The 24,562-nt window shown below is 36.9% G+C and overlaps 1 protein-coding gene across 1 annotated transcript; it reads left to right on the top strand.

The window, feature by feature from the left end:
* Positions 1-1,949: 1,949 nt before the first annotated feature.
* Positions 1,950-23,937, top strand: DNAJC10 (DnaJ heat shock protein family (Hsp40) member C10). The gene is made up of 23 exons (XM_071747187.1): positions 1,950-2,087; positions 2,730-3,091; positions 4,069-4,234; positions 5,994-6,044; positions 7,194-7,276; positions 7,432-7,563; positions 9,124-9,217; positions 9,437-9,514; positions 10,565-10,608; positions 10,991-11,128; positions 11,914-12,003; positions 12,462-12,575; positions 13,491-13,605; positions 14,778-14,905; positions 15,170-15,286; positions 15,709-15,810; positions 16,804-16,959; positions 17,809-17,942; positions 19,432-19,485; positions 19,803-19,950; positions 20,367-20,486; positions 21,667-21,783; positions 22,010-23,937. Exons 2-23 carry the CDS (start codon positions 2,891-2,893, stop codon positions 22,019-22,021), a joined length of 2,394 nt encoding a protein of 797 aa, XP_071603288.1. The 5' UTR covers positions 1,950-2,087; positions 2,730-2,890; the 3' UTR covers positions 22,022-23,937.
* Positions 23,938-24,562: the final 625 nt, after the last annotated feature.

Below are 24,562 nucleotides of genomic sequence, written 5' to 3'. Positions count from 1 at the left end.
ATTCAAACCACTGGCAAAAAGAACAGCAGAAAAACTCATGGAAATCCTACTATTAGGAATTAAAGCAATTACTTTGGTAAGTACTTTTAGACATGCATTGTTTTAAAAAAAAATTAAATAAATTTATTTACAGCATTTATTAAAGTTTTAATCATGACTGAAAATAAAGATTCTCACAATACTGTTCTTGTATTCCTCTATCTAAACAAGAGACCTTTTACACTTTTCCACTGTACATTGTGCATTGTCTTCTACCTGCACATGAGTTCAGTGAGAGGACTGATTTCACTTATCTAGTAGCTGCTGGTATTTTTCTAAAAAAAAAAAAAGGAAAAACAGTTGACAGTTAGTTACACTAAACTAACTCAGGGCTGATACATTTCATCTGTTTTAGCATGAACTATTTCCATAGCACTCCTGAGAGACTTAGTGTATCATTTTGTGCTAAACAAACTTATTACAATTGCAAGACAATATCCTGCTCCCATCTGAAAGATCCCAAGTCACAGAATACAAACAGAAAGAGATACATGTTGCAACAAAAAGTCAGTCCTTCTATAAGAAGTCTTATTTATTTTGAAAACTGACAATTTAAACCAAAGGAACCATCCCTTAATCTACTTTGTCACAACAGCCATTTGGAAGGAAGCAAATATTTCAGCAGATGTGTTTCTCACCATTAGTTTGATGTGTTTTCATTTCCATAAGGTTGTAATAATATGCAAATTACAAACTTGTTTCTCAGGTACACTCTACTGGAGTGTAATATTTTTGTCTTTTTTTTTTTTTTTTTACTAAACAGGTCTTTTCCCCAAATATTTCACAATGTAAACATTTGTTCAGCTTGCTAAGAGTGAGAAACAAACACAAAAAGCATGAATCAGTCTCCTTTCAATAACGAGCATTAAGTGCTTCTGGGTCAGTTTGACACCAGGTGAAGTGTCTAACATTGGATTTTGTCTGCATAAACCAGAGTGAGTTCAGAGAGCGAACTATTTGACATAATTTGAAACAAAGCAAGTGACTGTAGGGGGAAACTGCAAGAAATTCTGAATTAGAGACACTGCAATATAATACGGAGTTATCTTTAAAACAGGTAACTCTTGCAAAGATTTCTTGCAATGTACATGTATTTGAGAACCTGCTTTCCTGTTTGTAAAACCAAGTATGTTTTGTCTCCACAAACAACAGCAAGCAAAAGAATTCTTAAACATACTTAACTTTCAAAAGAAGCACCCCCACAACCAAAGCACCCTGCCACTTCCCAGTGTCTTCATAACCCCTCAGCCCGAGGTACTTCGCTGTTAGCTTGAGCTGGACAAGGAGGAGCATCCCAGCGCCGCCGGGTAGGGACCCAGCAACCCAAATTACGTTTTATGTGTTATTTGCTCCCCTGTCTCTGCCCTCTGGCCATGTCTCAGGCCTGGTTGTTCTCAGACAGTCAAGCGGCTGTGGAAAGGTATTTCCCTCTGCAGGGAGACCTCCTCAGCCCACCCACCCTCAGCCCCACTGACGCGAGGCCGCGGAGGCGGTCCCGAGGAAATGGTTCCTTTTGCCGTCTCTGATGTGTGGAGACCCGTGAAGCACCTTTGGACACCGGGCTGAGCAAGCCACTGACGAGGCTCACTACCTACCACTTGCACCTCTTTATTCCCATCCCCACCGAGGACTCCCTGGGGAGCCTTCCCTCCTAACGCCCGTCTTCGGGCCCCGCCGTGGTGCCGACCCCTCCTACGCGGGAGGCAGCGGCGCAGGGTACCGAGGGCAGGAGGAAGCAGGCGAGGCTGGGCAGAGGGCGGACCCGGCTGTGGAAGGGGCGGACCGGGCCGGGGCTCAGGCACCCTGGCAGGGAGAGGCCGGGGAGGAGCCGAGCCCCCCGCCCAAGGTGGGCGCGACGGCCACGTCAGCCCCGGAGCTGCCCCGCCCGCCTCAGGCCCCGAGCCGGATCCCGGCCCGGGCCGCCCTTCCGCCCGGCACCGCGGAGGAGGCCCCGCAGTCCCATGTTGCTCCGCGCCCGGCCCGTTCCCACCGCAGGCTCCCCGCCGCTCCGAGCCGCCGAACGCCTTCGTTCCCCTCCCTGCAGCCCGGTAAGCTCCGCGCTGCTTCCCCGGGGCTCGCCCGGAGCCGAGGCCGCGCCAGCTGGGAGAGGAAGGGACTGCGCTTCACCCCGGCGGCAGCCCCTCGCCTCACGCCCCTTCTCCCGCCCCAGCCTCCCGGCGCTGTTACCTCCGGCCTCGTCGCACCTCTGTGTCCCCTCCTCCCTTTCCCTTCGCCAGGGAGGGTCCCAGCGCGGGCCCCCGCGGTCTGCCCGCCTTTATCCCCCAGCGGCGTCCATCCCTCTGCCCCAGGGCGGCTGCTGGGTCAAAGCAGCTCTGTCCTGTCGAAAAAATGTTCCCCCCTGTGGTACTAAAACTAAGTTTGAAGAGAAAGTGAGCTGTACTAAAACCGCGCTTTTCTTTTTTTTTTTTTTCTTCTTTAATATGTGAAGTTAGTGGCTCGTGTTTAGTGTCATTCGGTAAAGCTGTGCGTGATTAACTCGGTTACTCGATTAACAAGATACATAATCGTGGTGGTCTGTTAGTTGTGTGGTCTTCAGAAAGCAGGTAATGAGCCATCAAGAAACTTCATGTTCATGTGAAGTCTGCACAAGCTGCCGATGGGGTTCTTTAATGTGTATTTCTATAATAAATAGGTAAATGTACTTAACTCCTTTTTCACCCCACTTATAGGTTGTAACTTTTGCAACACTTGAGACATGAAGTAGGATAACCCACATTTTCAGAAGCTCTGTCATAAATACGGCTGAATATCCAAATGCTGATGGATTTACTGGACTCACTTCCCAAAGCCTGCTCAAATCAGAACCTGTAAATTTTCCAAAAGCTTCATAATGGAGTTCATAGTATCCAAAGGAGATTATTCTAGATATTTGAAAAGGTCTTTATTGCTAGTTTTAGTATGTGTAATAGTCCTTGTGTGCACTGATCAGGACTACTATAGTTTACTTGGAGTATCCAAAGAAGCAAGTAGTAGAGAAATAAGACAAGCATTCAAAAAACTGGCATTGAAGTTGCACCCTGATAAAAACCAGGTAAGTTACATCTTCCATAGGTCAAAGTTGTTAATTGAATGTATTGTAGTTTAACTAAAAAAGCAGGTTTCTTTTATCTAATACCATAAAATGTATTTATGACCTTCTTCATGGTCCTATGGTCCAGCTTAGATTTTCTGCAAAGAGAATTTATAAAAAATGATAGATTTGCCATATGAAGTTGTGTTGGATTTGGGCCATATTAAATTGTAATTAAAAGATAAAACATCACTTAATTCTCAATTCTGTTTTTGTAAATTAAAGAAAACTAACATCTGTACCATAATATATCTTGTTGGTGAACTACTGAGCTTGGCTCCTGTTTAGCTTAGGGCACCCTAACATGAGTTTAATCTGAACAGCAAACTCCAGCCTGTACTGAGACATCAGTCTCCAAGTACCTAAACAGGACACAGCAGAAATCCTGTGACTGCCAGGGCATAACGACAGAGGATATTAAGGTGCTCTGGACTAATTAGAGAGACAAGACTGGAAAAGGCTCAGTCTGTGCTACTATATTTGCCAAAGAAATTATTTTTAAATTTAAGTGTCGTAAGTTTTTCCTCAAGATTTCCTGAAATAATCAGAAAATCACAGGAAATTTTGGATCTTTACACATGTAACTGCACCTGCATGGAAGTCCAGAAGTCAGTGCTGTTACATAGGAGCTCAGGGCCTGGCTGAACATTGAAGTCCTCCACTGAGCATGTTGAAGCCTCTGAGGTGCTCATGTTCTGTAATAGTTTTTAACATGACCAAGCTCAAAGAGAAAGCCAAATCTCAACGAAGTTAGAAATGCCAACTTGTAGCTATTAACTTTTATTGATAACCCTTCGAAATAATAACATTTTGGGTAGTGTCTGCTTCCATCAAAACTGACATCTTTATTAGATATAAACTATTTCCAAATATTATTTTATCAGTATTATATGTACAATATGATTTATTACTTACTAATTATAGTTTTCCCTAAATAGAATGATCCAAATGCACATGAAATTTTTTTGAAAATAAATAGAGCTTATGAAGTACTTAAAGATGAGGATCTACGGAAGAAGTATGACAAATATGGAGAGAAAGGTCTTGAAGATCAGCAACAAGGAGGTCGTTATGAAAGCTGGCACTATTATCGCTATGATTTTGGTAAGTTACAATGTATGTTTGACATATGTCACAAGGAAATGCAATATTCAGGTGCATTATCAGATCTTTTTAGGCATTTCTGTTGTATCCTCTTCAGATTCTGACTACTCTATTGCTTTCCTGTAGCTATCATTTTCTCTTTGTTGATCTAATCTTTGATTTACCCTGTTAATGGCTACCTGAAAACGTAATAATCTATTTAGCCTTTTTTTCCTACTGTTTATCTTTGTATAGGTAATTTGTTTATTCTTTTAAGGTGCAAAGATTTTTTTTTCTCCCCTACATTCCAGTGTTAATGTTTCATTGGTGTTCTTTTTACCTTTTTAATGCAGGAGGACGTTTTTTGTTTAGATGAAATACTCTCAGTTGGATTTTGAGGGGAGATTTTTTGCACTGTTAAGCCTATTTTATATGCAGTTTTACAATTATCAGTCAAGAGGTAGCAGAAAATGAAAAAATAACATCAGAATCATACCTAGTTATGTTGGACAACTTATTTATTGATTTTCTCAACAAATTTTAGGTGATTGTAGGGAAAGGCTGGGATGAACTTTTCTCGGAGCTGCTGTAACATCAGAAAGCTGAAATAGAGAGCTGAGGAACTCAGCTTTTTCATTTGTATTAAAGGAAAAGCTGAAATGAACCTCCACCTTTGGGGTTTTTTGGGTGGGTTTTTTTGTTTTTTTGTTTTTTTTCTAGTGTAGTTTGATTTAATATGTCCCAAGCTCTAAAAAATTCATGTCTGTGCAAATTGACATTTAATAAACCAGAGGTGCAAATAGAGGTACAGCTATCACAGGAAAAGATGGAAACTACCCCAGTACTTCTTCAGATAAAAATATACAAGAAATTTTATCTGTCTGCAGTTGTACTGCGTGTTGGAGAAATGGTATCTATTTATGTCCATTTACCAGCTGTTTGGAGAATCTATGCTTTTATATTTTACATGTATATATAAAAATAGATTTTTTTTTTAATGGATGCGTGTATGTATTAGATGATACTCTTTATAAATTGATAGTAATATAAAAATTACCTTGTCACCTGTAGAAATTAATTTCTCTCGTTATTTATTTACATTTAATCCTTGTGTACCTTGGGTGAAATGGCAGCTCACCATGTTAGGTACTGTAAAAGCTCTGTAGCTGTAGTAGTGTGATACAATGCTGTTTAATAGTGGGTTTGGTGTCCCTGCACTGCTTTCCTTGCATACTTGAAGTAGTAGATTTTTTTCTGTTGATGTCCTTGGTAGGACTGGTTGGCATTTTAGAGAAGCTGTTTTCCTTACCTGTATTCTGTTCACTTTATTCCAACGCGTCTGCACATTCTGTTAGTGAAAAACCTTGTGGCTGAAACACCTTTGTGACCTAAATATTTTAGATAACCAGAGGCTGAGAGAAGAGAGAGCATCCCAGCATAACATACAGCTCTCTAGATGAGAGCTGAATTCTTCTTGAATTTTTTAGTCAGGCAACTGGTTGGTGTTATTTCTAATACTCTTGCCATAACCATGGTAGTTCATGTTCTCTGCTCATTCCATGGCTGGAAACACCAAAAGAACTTTTCTGTTCTGGTAGTGGCTTTTGTAGCAAAACATTAAACTAAGGTTACTTATTACTAAAGAAAAACAGTTTTGTTGCCAGCTTACAATTTTAATTTAAGTGTACTGTCTTCTCTTTTCTGTCTTGTGAGTAAGATGACAGTTTGTTTCTTCAGTTTCAAGATGACAAAAATAAAAAGCATTTATTCTTTTTAATAGGTATTTATGATGATGATCCTGAAATTATAACACTGGATAGAGGAGAATTTGGTAAGTTGTAAATAAGTAGCTCCCTGTTTGACAAGATTTACATTCCGAGTTGTGTATCTATAGACTTCTTTTACATGTCCGTACAAAAAACTGTCAGAAAATTCTTAGTAAAATAAGAAAAACAAAGCACCCCCCGCCCCCCAAAAAGCCCAACAAAAATCCCCAAAAATGCTTGCTGTAAATGGCAGTTAGCAAATAGATCAATATCAGTAAATAGATTAGTTTAAATTTGAAAGCTGTCTGTAAGAGAAAATTACTCAAAATGAAATTTTTTTCTCCTAATTCATCATTACTATTTTTTGGATCTCTTGCCTAAAAATACACGATAAAACTTTTCTATTACATTCTTAACATTTTTTCTGTGAAATCCAGTCTATTGTGCCTTGCACAAAGGTTTAAGACAAGAAGGGAATACCAGAAACTGAAAACACAGCCAAGTAGAACAAGGCTTGGAAAGATGACATTTTCAGTGAGGACATGACCCAGTTTTTGCTTTTAAAAGAATACCTTAAGATGCTTGTAACTAAAAAGAGACCAGAGAGAAAGAACACTGGATTTTGTGTAATTTTTCTCATCTATATTTTGAGTAGTTTGCTGTGTACAGACTTGATGTACATGCTAAACCAATTTTGTGAATGGTTCTAATAGCAGAATGTCATGATGCTCCCTGTGAGAACTCTGTCTTGTCTTGGTTAATTGATTTGCAGAATCTACACATTACTTAGCTGGCTTAATGTGAGGATATTCTAATATAGGCAAATATAACTTAGAAAATTCACTAGAAAAATTATGTCCAAAAATGAGGACTCGAAAGCCATGTAGTTCAAGATCTGTGCATGCATATTTTTGTTGCTATTGTTTTCTTTTATAAGCAGGAGTGTTTAATTCTGTTTCCCTTGATTTTTCTTGTAATGATATTAACTTGGAATTTTAAAGTTAGATTCTGTTAGATTCTAAGTAAAAAGATTTCCTGGTGGAACCTGGAAGCACATGAAATGTTACAAGGAAATGGAAAGTTCTAGTGGGTAAAAATGTTTTAGAACTTGTGTTTTGGTTTTAAGGTAACCAGACAATAGGGTAAAAATGTACATTCTAGGTGTAACTACACTGTAGATGTGCATCACTTGTAATTTTCTTTTCTTAATCTAGATGCTGCTGTTAACTCAGGAGAACTTTGGTTTGTGAATTTTTATTCTCCTCGATGCTCCCACTGCCATGAGTTAGCACCCACGGTAAGGAAATCACATCTGAAAATTCTTTGTGTTTAAGAATAAAACTGAAAACAGCAATTCGAGATGTCAGGAGTAAAACATGCTGATTGTTCATTGTATCTTCATAGGAGAATATCCTTAAATTCCTCCCTCCCCCCCTTTTTTTTTTTTTCTAGTGGAGGGAGTTTGCTAAGGAGATGGATGGTGTGATACGCATTGGAGCTGTCAACTGTGGAGATAATAGAATGCTTTGTCGAATTAAGGGGATTAACAGCTATCCCAGTCTGTATGTTTTCAAAACTGGAATGGTGAGTGACAAAACAGCAAGTGTTTTTACAAAAACTGAAATCTGAAAGAGTATTTTTTTAATAGTTGTTCAACCACTGATATTTATATAAAGATCTTTCAGTTAATATATAAAAATAAATATAATAAATTGCTTTTTCTCTTCTTTCAGCTTGGTTAAGTTAATTATAGAAAGTTAATTTTAAAAATAGGTGTCTGGTTTATACAATGCTTTTTGGGTTTTTTGAATCATTTTACCATGCAACACATCAGTTCTGATTTGGGCAGATGCTGTCAGCAATTCTAGTTGAACAATTTCACTTGTAGTATCTTCATGGACTTCTCAGATACAAAGAGTAGTCTGTGGCTCGGAGTCTAAAGAGTATTTCCATGTACCTAAAGACATTTGGCAGTTCCTTCCACAAGATTTCTTCCATGCATGTCACACTTAATAGCTTCTTGTTAAGTAGCAGTGCTAGGGTGGTATACAAATTGCACTTGAGCAGTTGGGTACATTTTAACAATGGCAAGATTTGAGAGGCTGAATGCAGACATTATGCATACACTGAGTGACTGGCATGAGAGCAGCCCTGAGGTAAAGGATTTGGGAATGCTGGGGGATGAGGAATTCAACATGAGTCATCAGTGCACATGTGCAGCCCAGAAAGCCAACAGGATCCTTGGCTGCATCAGGAGAAGTGTGGCCAGCAGGTCCAGGGAGGTGATTCTCCCCCTCTGCTCTGCTCTCATGAGACCCCACCTGGAGCACTGAGTCCAGTTCTGGAGCCCCTTTTACAGGAGGGACATGGATGTGCTGGAGTGTGTCCAGAGAAAGGACACGAGAATGATCAGAGGGCTGGAGCAGCTCTCCTGTGAAGACAGACTGAGAGAGTTGGGGTTGTTCAGTCTGGAGAGGAGAAGGCTCTGAGGAGACCTTGTTGAGGTCTTCCAGTATCTGAAGGAGCTACAGGAAAGCTGGGGAGGGACTTTTTAGGCTGTCAGGAAGTGATAGGACATGGGGGAATGGATTCTAATAGAGGAGGGGAGATTTAGATTGGATGTTAGGAAGGAGTTCTTCACCATGAAGGTGGTGAAATACTGGAACAGGTTGCCCAGAGAGGTGGTGGAAGATTTCCCATCCCTGGAAATTTTTAAGGCCAGGTTGGATGAGGCTCTGAGCAACCTGATCCAGTGGGAGGTGTCCCTGCCCATGGCAGGGGGGTAGGAACTGGATGATCTTAGGGGTCCCTTCCAACCCTGAAAATCCGATGATTCTATGATTCTAAATGGATTGAGGAAAGCATTTTTTATTTAAAAAGAAATGTAATAATTGGGAGTTGGTGTTTCTAAGAATAAATTATCCTTGTGTTGCTGGACTTGGAAGGAAATCACATTACAAAATTTGAATAAAAGTTACATACCAAACATTGCAATATTGGAGAGAGAGAACAGATAGAGCTAAGGGTTTGGGGGGAGGCAGTGGGGGGAAGCCCTGTAGTTGGATAAATACTGTTTTAAGGGTAGGATTTGGGGTGGGTTGATTTTTTTTTTTTTTCGTAAACTTCTTTCTTTCTTTTTCGTAGCAACCAGTGAAATATTATGGAGACAGGACAAAAGAGAGCCTGAAGAACTTTGCCATGCAGTATGTTACAAGCACAGTCACTGAGTTATGGGCAGGTAATGTTTGCATAACTTGCTTGGGGCTTTGTTTTGAAGTTGCTGTTACAATATGAAATATGACAGAAACTATGTATACAACTAAATCTATCAACTGTTGCTAAGTGCTTTGGGCTTTTTCCTAAAAATAGCTTTCTATAGTTTGCTAATATAAATATAAAACCTTGTCTTGTGGTCACATTTAAGTAGTCATAAACTTATACAAATTGTTTCACTCAGGAAACTTCGTTAATGCCATCGAAACTTCATTTGCTTCTGGCATTGGTTGGCTGATCACCTTCTGTGCTGAACGTGGGGGTAGGTGTATTAAATACTTTTCAAATATGGCAAACAGAAAAAAAGTATTTTTGCTAATAATACATAGTTGTACAACATGTTAGGTGATGATCACAATATTTGGCCTTAGGGTCATTTTAAACTCCGTTTTACAGGTAGTTTGACAAAAGTGACATTAATAGACATTAATGTGGTGCTTCTGTAATGTCACGTGAGTCTTAAGTGTAACCCTTCAGGAAGGGGACTGACAGAAAAGGGGTCTGTCTGACTTCAGTTTCCAGCTCAGGCTGAAATGACAGATATTGCAGAGGAGCATGCCAGCTACTCATGATATCTTAGTAGAACAAAGGATGTCTCTCCCCATTAAACCACCAGTAATCCAAAATTAGCTAAAATTTTTCTCTTAAGTTAGATTTGGACATTGTAATTGGCTCTTACTACTGATGTCATGACAGAGTTTAGATTTGCACTAATTTTTGTAGCTGTTTGTCAGACTTCCTTGGGATCAGTATTGGTTACAATGCATGAGAAAGCTGCCTCTGTTTGCTGTTAGAGCTAAGTTAATGCACTACACCTTTGACAAACAGAGATTTCTTGGTCTTATGAAGAGACCTTTGCTCTGTGAGCTGCCTAACCAGAGCTGCAAAGGGGATTTATTTCTCTAAATTTGATGACAAGTTGCAGTCCTTTTTTTTTTACTCAGTTTTCAGCTTTGATCTAATTGAAGTGAGAGTGATAGATTTTTTTAAACATCAGTTAAGAAAATATTTTAAAGATCAATCTTAATATAGCAAATGAAATAGTAAAATTTTTAAGCATAGAATTCTGTTGCTGAAGAATGTTATTCATGTTAATTTGAACTTAAGAGTAGACAGTCATCAAGTGCTGATTACTGGATGTTACAACTGCAAGTCACTGAAATAGCAGAATAACCAGGAAGAATGCTTTTTGAAATGGTCACCTTTGCAGGGAGGAAAGGGGTAATTAAATCCTAACAAGCATTTGTTTAGTGCATAAGTAATTTTTATTAAGTAAGTTTTATGTTTGTAAATAATCATTTTTATTTTGCAGATTGCTTGAGTTACCACACACGCCTTAAGCTAGCTGGCATGTTGGTAAGCAGAGTTTCACTTTGAAAGCAATAACTGTTATGGTTAAAACAAAGTAACAGAAGTGAAAGCATAAAATTGTGGCCAAAACTCAAGTCTAGTGGAATCAAGTTCACTTTAGTGGAACCAAGATTTCACCCATTAACTTTCAGAAGAGTGAAGTATTTTAAACTTAGTAGCTCTTGGAATAACAGTAATTTTTAAAAAGAATTTTATAAAATATGAATTGATATTAAGTAATTATTTACAATGGGGTCTCCTTCCATTTTCTAAATGTTATGGATCATTGCTTGAGTTGGGATTGTCAAAAGCATTTCTGAACCTGAAATTTAAAAATATTCTTTGTTTTTCTGTTTGTTTTTGTTGTTTTGTGGTGGTTTTATTACAGGAAGGTCTTGTTAATGTAGGCTGGATGGACTGTGGCACCCAGGGTGAGCTTTGTGATAATTTAGATATCTCATCTAGTACGACAGCATACTTTCCACCTGGAGCCACCATAAATAACAAAGAGAAAGGAGGTGTTTTGGTATGAGTTGTTTCTCAAACATTCTGTGCTTAGATAAAATAAGGTGATGATAAAGGAATGCATAAATAATTTCCAGATTGATTAAATACAACTGAAAAGATATTTTCCCTCTCCCCCACCCCACCCTCCCTCTCCCCCTCCTCTCCTCTCTCTCTTCCTCACCTTTTGTCCCCCTCTTTCCCCCCTCTTCCTCACCTTTTGTACCCCAACAGATGATGCTGTTAGGCTACATCCTCCTCCTACATATGTGCTGTAGGTTTAACTTCCTTAACTGACAGGAGACATGTCTCACTTTGAAGCACAGCTTGCTTCTTTATTGTCATTACTGTTCTATAAATTTTAAAAGGGGAAGTTAAATTTGTGACCTACTTGCTTTCAGCCTTGTAACTTACCAACTCAGAGTTAGTAAAATTCCTAAATTTAGAAAACTTCAATATCCATACAGTGCATTTAAGGAAGGCTGTAAAACTGGATTGGAAATCTTGTAAACTTAACTGGAAAATCTGGTTTGAGACTTGAATTTGAGACTTAAAGCACCCATTTTGACAAAATACAATACATTGAGTTTAATGTTATGGAAAAAACAAGCTTACAAGCCTACTCTGAGAGTGATATTTGTGAAATACATATACAAAAAAGAAATAGATGAAATGTTAACTGTGCTCCTGAGTTAATAGAAAGGAACAAATGAGAATAATTTCCCTGATGCTTTGAGTACTAATCTTCAATAATGATGCTGATATTTTTAATTCCTTATAATAAACACAGTTAACTTTCCTTCTTAGTTTCTGAACTCCTTGGATGCCAGAGAAATATATCAGGAAGTAATGAAGCATCTGCCAGACTTTGAAATTATCTCTGCAGTATCATTAGAGGTAAATTTAAAAAAATATGTTCATATTTCTTTAAATAATATATTTTTGTATCTTTAATCAATACTTTTTACATTTTCTTCAGACCCTTTTGAGAAAACCACCCAGTATTTCTTTAACTGAACATTACAGGGGATTTTTCCCTCTGTAGCTAAAGGTATTTAACACTGTTTGTGTGTATATACTTCTGATGTTTAAACAAAAGTAAGAAGGGATCCTGTGTTTAACAGGAAAATAGGAAACCACAGAAAATGCAATTGCAACTTGTTCTGCAACTGTAATTTTCTAGTTACTTTTTAAAATCAGCTACCTTTTAGAGAATTTTATTTTAAATGTATTTTCTAAGCAACTTCATATAAGTTGAAAATAATGGATTTTTTTGTCTGTGTTTAGGGTTGTTTCTTGGGGTTTTTTGTTTGTTTTAATTTTGTTGGGTTTCTTTTTATGTATTTTACTTAAAGGACCACCTGGCTCATCACCGATGGCTGCTTTTCTTCCAGTTTGGGGAGAGTAATAAACTGAATGTACAGGAATTTAAGAAGCTTAAATTTTTACTTAAAGATGAACATATTCAGGTAAGACTGCTCACTCAGCTGTTGTAAAATACCATTTACATTCAGAAAACAAGTCATTATGTACTGATTGTTTACTGAAAGGGTTATCAGGCAGTGGAAGTGGATGCCCAGGGCAGTGGTGGAGTCACCATCCCTGTAGGTAATTAAGAGTTGAATAGATGTAGTGCTAATTAACACTGTTTAGTTAAGGTCTTGTCCAACCAAGGTAATTCTGTAATTATGGTTTTCATTATCATAAGCTGTTACTACCACCTGCCACCTCTAGTACTGAAAGGGATACACTATCATATGATAGATTTGTAGTGGAACTTTTTATTTAAAGCAAGCAATGAAGTTGCCCATACAATGTGAGTAATTCAAAAGTAATTAGGAAATACTATCTTTTAAGTCTGCTCTCTCATGGAAAATGTTGCTGCAGATCCCATTCAGTTAAAAATTAAATGTTGACAGTTCAGCAAATAGTGTACATGAAACTGTATATTAATTACTCACAAAACTGTATTTTCTCAATAAAAAGAAATCAAATTCAATCTTAGTACTAAAAACATATGGGCTGTGTTATCCTAGGAGGTATGTATTTTTTAACACTGGTTGCATTAACTAGAATTCTAATGTCACATTCATTTTAGGCGTCTATTTACTTCCTTACTATTTTGTTTAGAGGGGAAAAATGACAATTCTTTGAGATTCTATTCCCCATTTTGGATTTTGAATTAACAGCTAGCACCCAACATAACACAGCTGTGCTAGTAATTTTCCTTGAATGTCATAGTTGCAAGATTGTCCTAAGACCTTGATTGTTTATGAAGAGGCTACTGCTTTTCCATAGGTATCCTAAACCTTACTGCCTTTCAAAATATGTTAATCTGTATAAATTAGGATGCTTTCATTAAAATGGCACTGTCTGTTAAATAGGTTGGCAAGTTTGACTGTCTTTCCTCACCAAGCATCTGCAATAAACTGTATGTCTATCAGCCTTGTTTAGCAGTCTTCAAAGGAAAAGGAACTGGAGATTATGAAATTCATCACGGTAAGGGAAACTTTGGCAAGTTTAAATCATTACCTAATCACTGTGAGATGACACTGTTTTTGGCAAACTGCATTTGTTTTCCCAAATAAGAGTTCCGTAATTTTAATATTTGATGATCTGACCTTACTGTAGCCTTGCACAAACTTCATTTCCTTTTTTTTTTTTTTTTTTCCTGGGTAAGTAGTCTTAAGATACCAAAAGATGCATTTTGCCTTTACTGTTATGTCTATTTCCATGTCATTTGCATAATTACATACAAATGAAGTCTCTGAAGCTTCTGCTTTGGGTAAGATAACCAAGGAATGCTGTAACACACCCTTTATAGAGGGTGTGTGTCAATCACATCTGAAGGGGAAAGATGAGCTCATGCATAAAATGATTGCTGCTGGGAAAAGCCTTACATACTCTGAAATTTCTACTCCTGCAAAGAGAAGCCAAGAAAGGGTCGTATACATACTGCTTCTTCTTATTATGGCATAGATTACAAATAGTGTAAGATCAATTCATTGGACTATGGTACATACATTCTTTTTGGAATTGTTTGATTTAGTATTTACACAATAGATGGCATCTAGAATATTTGCCAAAAATCATTCCAGTATTTATAATAATACTGAAAAGAATCAGGCTTTCTTAAGTGCTACGTTGAAGGGCTTCAGATCTAAGAACAGTAATAAATCTTAAGTCATTGTGCAGTGACTTCAGATTGAATTATCCTGAAGTTCTTAGTACATTTCAACACACAAACTCCTTTCTAATGACCAGTATGTACATGAAGACTATGAAGATATTTGGTCTTTGCCCACTTGAGTTATGTCAGGAGGAACTTTTACACCTAACAAATGGTGATGTATCGATAACACTTTTTCTACCTAAAGTTTCTACTCTTTCTTGGATTTTATTTTTTTTTTTTGCTAATATTAGGTAAGTATACAGTTTAATATTTAGCCAAATATCAACTCTTCTCTACAGTGTGCCTTACCTACATAGGTTTGGACAGTTCAACATTGTTATCTTGAGAAAAACCAAGCCAGCACCTGTTCAACTTATTAAAGAAGGCCACATCTAAAGATCAGTCAAGGGGACTGATGGACTCCCGTTCCTATCACTGAGGTTTAATGAGATCTCTTGTACCAAAAAATCAAGTTTCTTTTCTTCATTGTTCTTTGAAGGAAAGAAGATCTTACATGACATTGTTGCATTTGCCAAGGAAAGTGTCAACTCTCATGTCATCACACTTGGACCTCAGAATTTTCCTGACAAAGAAAAGGAACCTTGGCTTGTGGATTTCTTTGCACCGGTAAATGTTTAATATTTACCCTCTTCTAAAATCTGTTACATGTAACATAATACTAGCAATATCTTGAAAGTGTCCTTTAGCATCCTGAGCTGGTATTGTAATTTCTGACTGCTTGGCAGCACTGGTTCCTAGACTGTGTGGGATTTGTATTTAGTGGACTCTGTTGTGAAAGCAGAATACTATTAATCTCAAACAGCTTAGGTTTGGCTTCTGAGACTGAACTGTTGGGAAAGCAATTGCACTTACTTGCATTTTGTTTTGCAGTGGTGTCCTCCTTGTCAAGCTTTGTTACCAGAGCTGAGAAAAGCATCAAAACATCTTTATGGGCAGCTTAAATTTGGAACACTAGACTGTACTATCCATGAAGGGCTTTGCAACATGGTAAGCTGCAGGAAATAAAAGAACTTTTCAAAGAATCTTGTATTATTTTTATAACTGGGGGTAGGGGGATGAGGCAAGCAATGCTTTTTCTTACAGTATAATCATTTTCACCCAAAGACTGGGGATAGCTTCAAAGTTAAAGCTTAAAGGCCTGTGGATTAATTCCTGTACTTGAGGAGCACAGCAGAACTACTGGCTTGTTTTTAAATTCAGAACAACTTATACCAACTCTGAGTACAATTGGCATCTTTACTGTTTGTGATGGTCTCAAGCTCTCATCTGCACACTTCCATCTCTACAAGACTGAGCAGTTGCTCTGCACAAACTGGATGTATGAGCAGCTGTGAGCCACCAGTGGCAGTTGAAGAAAACTACAAGAAATATAATAATTCCTTGCAATTTTTTATTGTCTGTTTTGTTAGCATAACATTCGAGCTTATCCAACAACAGTTGTGTTCAATCAGTCTGATGTTCATGAATATGAAGGACATCACTCTGCTGAGCAGATCTTGGAGTTTATAGAGGTATGTAAATTACAGTCCCTGTTGCAGTCATGCTCTGTAGGCAGCTCATTTAATATGTTCTTTAGTTGAAAGATTCTAAGATTTTTTTTTTCATTAATTAGACTAGTAAGATAAAGAGTAGCCAAGAAAAATGATCCAGCAACTGTCAGTCAGGGACTTTACACCTAGTGGATTCATTTCACTATAAGTAATTTCTTTGAAATCATTAGCAAATAATTTTATAATACCTTCCGATCTGCAAAGCAATCTCATAGAGGGGGTAAAGGAATTAGAAGTATTAAGTGCAGTAATTTTAAGGTCAGGATGCCTCTTGTACACAACCTGACATAGGAGGAGGTTCACATTTTTGTCAGCTTGCTGTCCTTCATGCATCTCAGCTGTTTCTTGAACTTTTTTAACTCACAGAACTGCAAACCACTGGTGGTCATCACTGTTGATAACAGGTTTCTGGTGCCCATCTTTCCTCCAGCATTCAGGTTCTCTTACTGCTAGAGCCATAGGCTATTTCCCATTCTGACAAGACTGTTGTCTCCAGGCAGTCCAGAAAAAGCAGCTTTGAGAGCCCCTATGCAGGAACAGGGGAAGATCAGTCTTTTTCAGTTGATAGTGAGAGGCCCCTAGTGCACCTATGTTTTATTCTGCATCTCAGCGTGAAGAGCATGGCTGAGTGTCATAATGCCTGTTCTTGCCAGCTGAATTTCTTGCCTTTTGCCTCTTTGATGTAGAACAGACACAAAACCTCCTTATTGCAGTCTGGCTGTAGTATTTTTGATAGCTCTTAGCAATCAGGCATATCGTTTTTAGGCTGAAGGTGTGATTTTTTGATGCTTTCCATGCCTTTTAGTGGCGTGGTGTCTTCCCTACCATGGCAGCAAGCAAATTTCACTGGTAGAGGGGCATTCTCAGAATTTGGTACAGTCTGTATGTGATGGCCCTAGATACAGGATAAGTTACTGTTGCAAAGGATGTGCCTATAAACTCTCTTAACTTTAGGATCTTAGGAATCCATCGGTGGTTTCCTTAACTCCAGAGACGTTTGTGGAATTGGTTCAGAGAAGAAAACGAGAGGAAGTCTGGATGGTTGACTTCTATGCTCCGTGGTGTGGACCTTGTCAGGCTTTAATGCCAGAATGGAAAAAAATGGGCAGGGTAAATGATTTTGAAACTTTTTTTTTTTTTTTCTGCTTTTTGTGTCTTGTTCTGTGGAATTTTTGAGATGGTACAACTGCTGTCATAGAGATTTGTCAGCTGACAAAGTCTAGAGATTTATATTGCAAGCAGAACCAGCAATTCCTACCTGACAGTTTTATACTGTTTCAAATTTTTTTTGTTGTTTTTTAGCATTTCATACTGTAATCTCTAAACATACTGCAATCCAGTTACTCACATTGATACAAGTATGTTTTTCCAGGATGTAAGAAAGTTTAGAGGAACTACCTTTCCGTGATGCTTAGTGCTTTATGTAGACAAGAGTTCTGCATTAGTTTAAAACAAATATGGAAAAAAAAATTATCCATAAATTACATAACAATTGGTTGAGATAATTGGGCACTGCATTCTCAGTATTCTTTATGATCATTAGCCATCTTAAAGACAGCACTTAGACCTTGGTGAAACCTCTGACTTGAATTTAAGATTAAAGGAGTTCAATCTTACCCATCTTAATTATTTCCTGTGTTAGGGAAGGTGTTTTCCCAAGATGCTGTTAATTCTCTGAATGTAAAGGAATGTTTAGTATACACAGCTAGGTCCCTCAGGAGTCATGTGCATGCAGTTTCTGCTAAAATACATGTGGCAGGAATATACTTGGCTTGCTGGCTCCCATTAGACACCAGTGATCCATTTGCAGGAAAGAAGAAAGCCTTCTTATGCTCTTGGTTTGTTTTGTTGTTGTTTTTTTTCCCCAACAAATTGACTAAGATGTAAATTCTGAAGTATTACTGAAATTGTAGTGCTGTTGATTAGCATATCTGATTGTAGGTTCTCCTCTTTTCTCAGATGTTAAATGGATTAATCAATGTAGGCAGTGTGGATTGTCAAAAATACCACTCTTTCTGTCATCAAGAAAGTGTTCGGGGATATCCTGAAATAAGACTCTTCCCTCAAAAATCAAACTCAGCTCATCAGTATTAGTAAGTAGTTTACTTCAGTTTGGGAAATGTTAGATCATGTGGGATAAGATGAGTAATATCTTCTCTTCATATAGCATCACAGCTATTAAAACACAAGACATTAGTGTCTTGAATGTTACTGACTTTGTAACTTCAAACTAGTACATTTTTTGATGATTCATTTCAGTAATTTGAACCAAGACTACTTCAGGAATTCTAACTGTTATTTCTTGTTCTTTATCTGTTGCCATTTTTCTAACTTTAATTGCCTGCTAAAGTAGATTACATAAATCATGTAATATAAAAACATACTCAGCCTAATTGATTATAGGTTTCTCTTTAGAGAACAAAGTGATGGAGCCATCTGATCATCCCCCCGTCAACAGTCTCTTAGCACCTTTGCAACAATTTTGTTGTATTATCTTGTCATTCCATTCACTGGATCATTAGTGAGGAGACATTAATCATTAATAAAAGAGAAAAATTCTACTGGAAATGAAATCTGTCCAAATCTCCATTTCACAGTACTGTTTGAAGATCTTGGCATTTCAGGAAGCACGTGCATATATAAAGCTAAATAACCATCTGAAATTGCAGATACGTTGCTTCATTATTTTACACATTGGAAAGTTCTATTAAATGCTGGCATATAATAAATTGTAGTGCCTCTTCATTATAGTGCATAAGGACATTCTTCAGTAGCTATCAGCATTGGACCACTTGCTTTCATTCAGTTCTTCCATATAAAGTTGCTGTAAAAGCAGAAACTTTTTCCTGTTGAAAACAACTATGTTGGTGAATATGACTTAGGTGCCAAATTCCTAATCGTCAGTCAGTTATTTCCTGAAAAATTAGGGAAATTTCTCTCTTCAAATAAAAGTCACCCAAAACTACGATAGGTTTTCACCAGGTAACTACTGAAACATACTTTATTATAAACTTGTAAATTAGTGGATATGAATCTTGAATTAATAATTTTTCTAATCTGTCACTGGAATTTCAAAACTAAGCAATGCTTTTAAAGTCCAAGTAATAAATCATTGTCCAAGTAACCAGCTTGCCTGGCTTTTCTGCTGTCAAATTGAGGGAAATGTATATAAAAAATTGTTAAGTTAACAATTGTTACATTTAATGAATGAACATCAAGTAGAAAATATATCAAGATATTTAATTTTAATCCTCATGCTTCTTAAAGCCTGCAGTTTCATCTGGAGTTATTACCAAAGATCCTTCACTCAAAATATTCCTAGCTATCAAAGCTTATATTTCCAAACCAAGTTTCTTACTCACTTAGCATAGAATTTTCTTCCTTTTCTTCTCTTCTAGTCTTTCATTCTGTATTTTTTAATTATATTAATGAGACTCACTTCTTCAGATTTTAAAAGGAAGGTAGAAATATAGCCTAAAAATATGAGTTTAAGTTCATTACTTGTCTCCACTCTAGAATGTTTTTTCAAACATAATTCAAACTACTCTGCAACTGGATTGTGTTTTTTTCATTTCTTTGTAGTAGTTACAATGGATGGCACAGAGATGCATATTCACTGAGAGGCTGGGCGTTGGGGTAAGATTGCAGTAAATTTGTTCACAAGCCACTTGCTTGGAGAAATTGATGTTTAAATTCTATATAACTTAAGAATTAGAAACAGATACATATATTGCTTAATTTACATCTTCTAATTCAAACTTTTAAAATATGGAGAAATACCATAATCCTTACTGTTCTCCCATTTTCTGACCACCATATTAAGTGATTAAAAAGTGATTCTCTTCCAGTGCAAGAGTAAAGTAGGGATTTCCAGACTACTAATAATCATAATTTCAGAAAACTTGCTTTTGCTTTATTTTTTTAATGGATTCTGTCACTCTTCCTTTCCATAGATATTTACCACAAACATCTGTAGACCTCACTCCTCAGAGTTTCACAGAAAAAGTTCTGAATGGAAAAGATCACTGGGTCATTGATTTTTATGCTCCTTGGTGTGGTCCTTGCCAAAATTTTGCTCCTGAATTCGAGATCCTTGCAAGGGTAGGTTTTTAAATTTATTACCAGGTTGTTGTACTCATAATAGTTAAAATATAATTAATCAGCACCTTATTTCTAAGCAGTCATGCAAAAATCACATACTCCAAATGATCCCTTCTCTTTCTGTAAGTCCCCACTTGCAGGTCCCACCTGCCAGCGGGTGTTGTCTCTTGCAAAGACACAAGGGGTGATATTAGGAACTGTGATGTGCTTTGTCCTGAATTTAAGGAGCTGTCTGCTCAATACCTGGTGATTCCTGATACAAGGTTAACAGTCTGGAGAAGCAAGCAAGCAACTACTCTGAAATTTGAGCAATGTTTTTCTTACACTCCCAGCAGCACTACTGGCTTATTCCCCTTATTTGCTTACAGTCACCCATGGAAACCTGAAGGCTGTTTCTAATAAATGTTTCTTTTTAGACCATTAAAGGGAAAGTAAAAGCTGGGAAAGTAGACTGTCAGATGTATGCTCAGACCTGTCAAACTGCTGATATCAGAGCCTACCCTACTGTTAAGTTTTACCCCTACCAAGGAACAAAGGTAAAGTGTCTCCTTTTTGTACACTGGTGAGCAAGTAGTGTTAGGAGATGTTTCAGTTCACATTAAGAATTGAGTATATTTCTGTAAGATATTGAAGTGCATTATTTAGATATTCTGGAGATACAATAATAATCCATTCCAGTAATATTTAAAACAGTAGGACTTTATACATCATGTGTTACCTAAAAAAAATAAGAAATTGTCAGTTAATAGAATAGGAACTAAAAGGTGAGTTTAACAAGAACTAGGGTTTAATTTTGCAAGGGTCTCATGACAGAAGGTTTTCAACCTTTACCAATTCTATCACTAACTAAAAGTGAGGCAAAGTCTCTCTCTAAATGAAATACAGACAACTTCATTTTGGTTAGGAAGAAATACTCTTTCAAAATAATCATAACATGTCAATATAAGTTTGACTTAACTAATGTATTCTAAGAGAAAATAGATTTAAAATACTTGTTTTCTGTCTCAAAAACAACCTTATCTAATGTTTTCAATTATCAATGACTCAATTATCAATTGAGATCAAGATTTCCACCTAACAGATTAGTAGTAAAAAATTAAATACCAGGTACTTCTACAAAATGCCTTTGTTCTTGTAGAACAAATGTCAAGAATATTACAGTCATCTTTTTGTATTAATGCTTAACAAAGTGTTAAGTGCATTCTGATAGTTAAGCCAATTCTTTCAGTTTTGCTTTCATTTTCTTGTTTTAACTGAATTTCATAGGAGAAGCACTAGAAATCCTTCCCCATACAACCCCATCAAATTCAGTAGGATTTTTCCATGGTAATGAGGAAGATTTTTCAGGTCTGAAAAGTAGCAACCCACAGTAACAGATTTGTGAACATGGATCACAAAGTGGCAGACTATATTAAATACTGTCTATATTAAATAATTGGATGAAACAATGTGAGAAAATTTTAACTATTTCAGGTTTCTTTAACGAGCAAGTCAAAATTGTGTAGTTCAAAGACAGTGCAGTTTTGAAAACTAGCAGGCAGAAGTGGTTATTATAAAAACAATTAGCATTGATTAAATAAAGATAGTATAACTATGAATCATAGAATCTACCAGAGCCATTATCTTCCTCCTTGCATTCTTGAATTTTATCTGAAAGTAAGCATGTAGAAAGTTAACTGCATAGGTAATGTTATACATTTTTTTTTTGTTTTTAAGAAAAGTATTCTTGGTGAATATATAGACAGCAGAGATGCAAAAGGTATTGCTGACCTCTTGAATGAAAAATTAGAAGCAATTCAAAATAAAGGAAAAAGAAAAAAATCTAGAAATAGGGTAAGTGTATTTACTGTGGGCTTTTTGCAACAGATGTATTATTGTAAAGAATATCTCTTTAAAACTAAATTAATATTAAAACATTACCATAAATGTTTTATATATTAATATATAAAAGCATATAATTAACATACTTTTTGTCTGTGAAATATTAAATCCTTTCTCTTCAAATAATACTGGATATGTATTTTCAGAATAACTTAACTGTTTATTTTCTTGTCACTAGGATGAACTCTAAGTGGTACTGGAGGTTGATACAATTCAAAATATTCTGAAGCTGTGAATAGAGAAGACACCACAAGGAAAACACAAGGCTGATTATAATCATGACAGAATACAGGAATACAGAAAAGATACAGAAACCAGTTTGAGTTCATGGGCACATGTGCCTGTATGAATTCTGTTTAAACTGGGGGGAGATTAAAACATTTTGGTTTTGGTGAAGGCATTCAGTGTTTCTGCAAATGAGTTCTGCATATCCCTCCTCTGATACATGAACTACTTTCTCCCTTGTCAAACTTTGGAGTTGACCAGAAACATGGACTGTATCAGTTTTGCCTACCCATTTACTTGTTTCTTATATTTTTCTGTCTCTTTTCAAACACTTTATGAATGTGGCACTCAGCCTATGGCTGAATATGCACTCAAACCACTCTGCAATGCAGAAACACCATAAGGGATTGTCTGTTTGGAAGACAAACAGTTTTACCTGATGGTTATTCCACTTTGGGGTTGCATTATTGTCTGGTCAGTTGCTAAGAAATAAAATCAAGAACTGGTAGCAGGATAGGTCTGTTCAATTGCATTGTTCCTGCCCTTGATTGGATTACTGTATTGTGGCACTGGTGGTGGTGCCTAGATGAACAGAACTTTGAAGAGCTTCTATGGTTGTTTTGTTTGTAGAGTTGTGGAGGTTTTTTAAATTATTAAAAAAGAAAAATCAAGGACATCAAAGTCAGTGTTTCATTGACATTCAAAATTTAGGTTATGCTATAGAAGCATCTGCTTGAGTTGTTAGGTCATAACTTCATTATTGTCCTTTTAAAATATGAATGTATTCTGTGGATATATTTAACCTCTTTTGGTATTACCACTTTTTCTTTCTCTGCAGACATGTGTTGGGGGTTTGTTTGTTTTTTTATATAATCAGGCAAACAGGAGAGAAAGTGCCTTTTTTTAATTTAATAATAAACACTGCACATTGCAGTGTCTCTTCATACATCTTAATAGAATTCCAACTCTAGAATAATACTTTTCTTAAAAGTAAAATGTCTGCTGCCTTTAAGAGCTCAACATTGAAATGGTTCATGTTTTCAATAAAATGCTGCTGAGAACTTGTCAGATGGACTTTTCTCTCTGCTCTCAGTATATTTAAATTTGGCATGACAAGTCACACTAGTATATTACAAATTTGTAAATACCTTGTTATTTACAAGTAATTTATTTTAAAAGAAGGCAGCAAGAAATAAAGACATTAGTAACTTCGAGACATTCAAATACTTCTTCCCCTCCATTCAGGGTTTCCAGTTTTGCAGTGTATTAATCTGAGGAAAAAAATCTAATGCAATACAGTCTTATCTTAATGAAGCAGACCTTCCCATATACAAAAACTTCAGACTGAGTCAAAAATGAAAACTGGTGTTTTGTGACTTTGTAATACAAACTCTGTTTTGATCAGGTTTTACATACCTGGTTAATGAATTTCAGTTCCCACCTCCTAGAATGAGGTTTTGGGTACATATTTGGTACATATTCTAGGACCCTAGTGTTAAAAACCTGATCAAAAATAACCCAATATAGGCATTTATACAGTTTCATCTTTATTCCTGTTAAAATATAGATTTTCATTTTTGCTAACAGAAACAGACTAGTAGGACAAAACAAGTGCTTCAAAGCAGTTTCACCTGCAAGATGATGGTAGCCTAAAACCTTTACTGCTTTACTACGGCTCTATTCATGCTGTAAAAAGTTACTTTATCACTAACTTTTGGATAAGTAATTTGATGCATGTAGATAATTACTCTGAAAAGACAACAAGTGCTGTCCTCATCTAAATATACTTTACACTGACTTATTTTGTCTGGGCTACTGGTTTTGAAACTCTGTCTGTGTGGAAGAGGATTTAGTTTAAATATCAATAAAGTTAAAATTTAAGACTTCTGTATCATGATCCTCTCTTTGCATCCAGCTTTTTTAAAAATTTCTAAGCTAGAGACCACATGGATGTGTATGGGGGAAAAGAACTGTCACAGTTTAATGCTGGACTGGCAATTAAACTGAATAACAGATGCTCTCTGTTAATCCCCTTCCCTGATAAAGAAAGGAGAATAAGAGAGAGACTTTTTGGGTTGGAAACTAAACTACACAGCTTTAATGAAGCAGTAATGATTAAAAAGAAAAATTATTAAATCTATACAAATAATACAGAAAAATTATACCTCCCCCCTCTCCCCTAATAACACTCACATGCAGGGCATGTGCATCTGGAGTCAGCAGCAGTCAGGAGCTGGAGGCAGGAACACACAGATCCAGGCTGGCATGGATCAGGACCACAGGCAGAGGAATGAAGAGATAGAATCCTCCCAGGATGCCACAGCAAACGGGGACAGGTGAAGAAGGGCGAATGGGAAGGGACCTGACCCTCCTGATCCCTCAAATTCATCCCAAGTATGAGGTGTATGGGATGGAATACTCTGGTCAGTTTTAGTCACCTGTCTTGCCCTAAAGTGGGGTTGCAGGGGTGACCCCTTCACTCCTTTTCTCTTTCTGGAGCATAAGA

Source organism: Heliangelus exortis, chromosome 6, assembly GCF_036169615.1.
Source record: "Heliangelus exortis chromosome 6, bHelExo1.hap1, whole genome shotgun sequence".
NCBI classification, from domain to species: Eukaryota; Metazoa; Chordata; class Aves; order Apodiformes; family Trochilidae; genus Heliangelus; species Heliangelus exortis.
This window is presented reverse-complemented; position numbering and strand designations above follow the sequence as displayed.

Bases quoted from the DNA above. Each gene is read 5' to 3' on its own strand.
- DNAJC10 (XM_071747187.1), top strand. From the start codon at position 2,891: ATGGAGTTCATAGTATCCAAAGGAGATTATTCTAGATATTTGAAAAGG. The intron at 6,045-7,193 runs GTAAGTTGTAAA...TTCTTAATCTAG, and splicing joins ACTGGATAGAGGAGAATTTG to ATGCTGCTGTTAACTCAGGA. The intron at 15,287-15,708 runs GTAAGCTGCAGG...CTGTTTTGTTAG, and splicing joins ATGAAGGGCTTTGCAACATG to CATAACATTCGAGCTTATCC.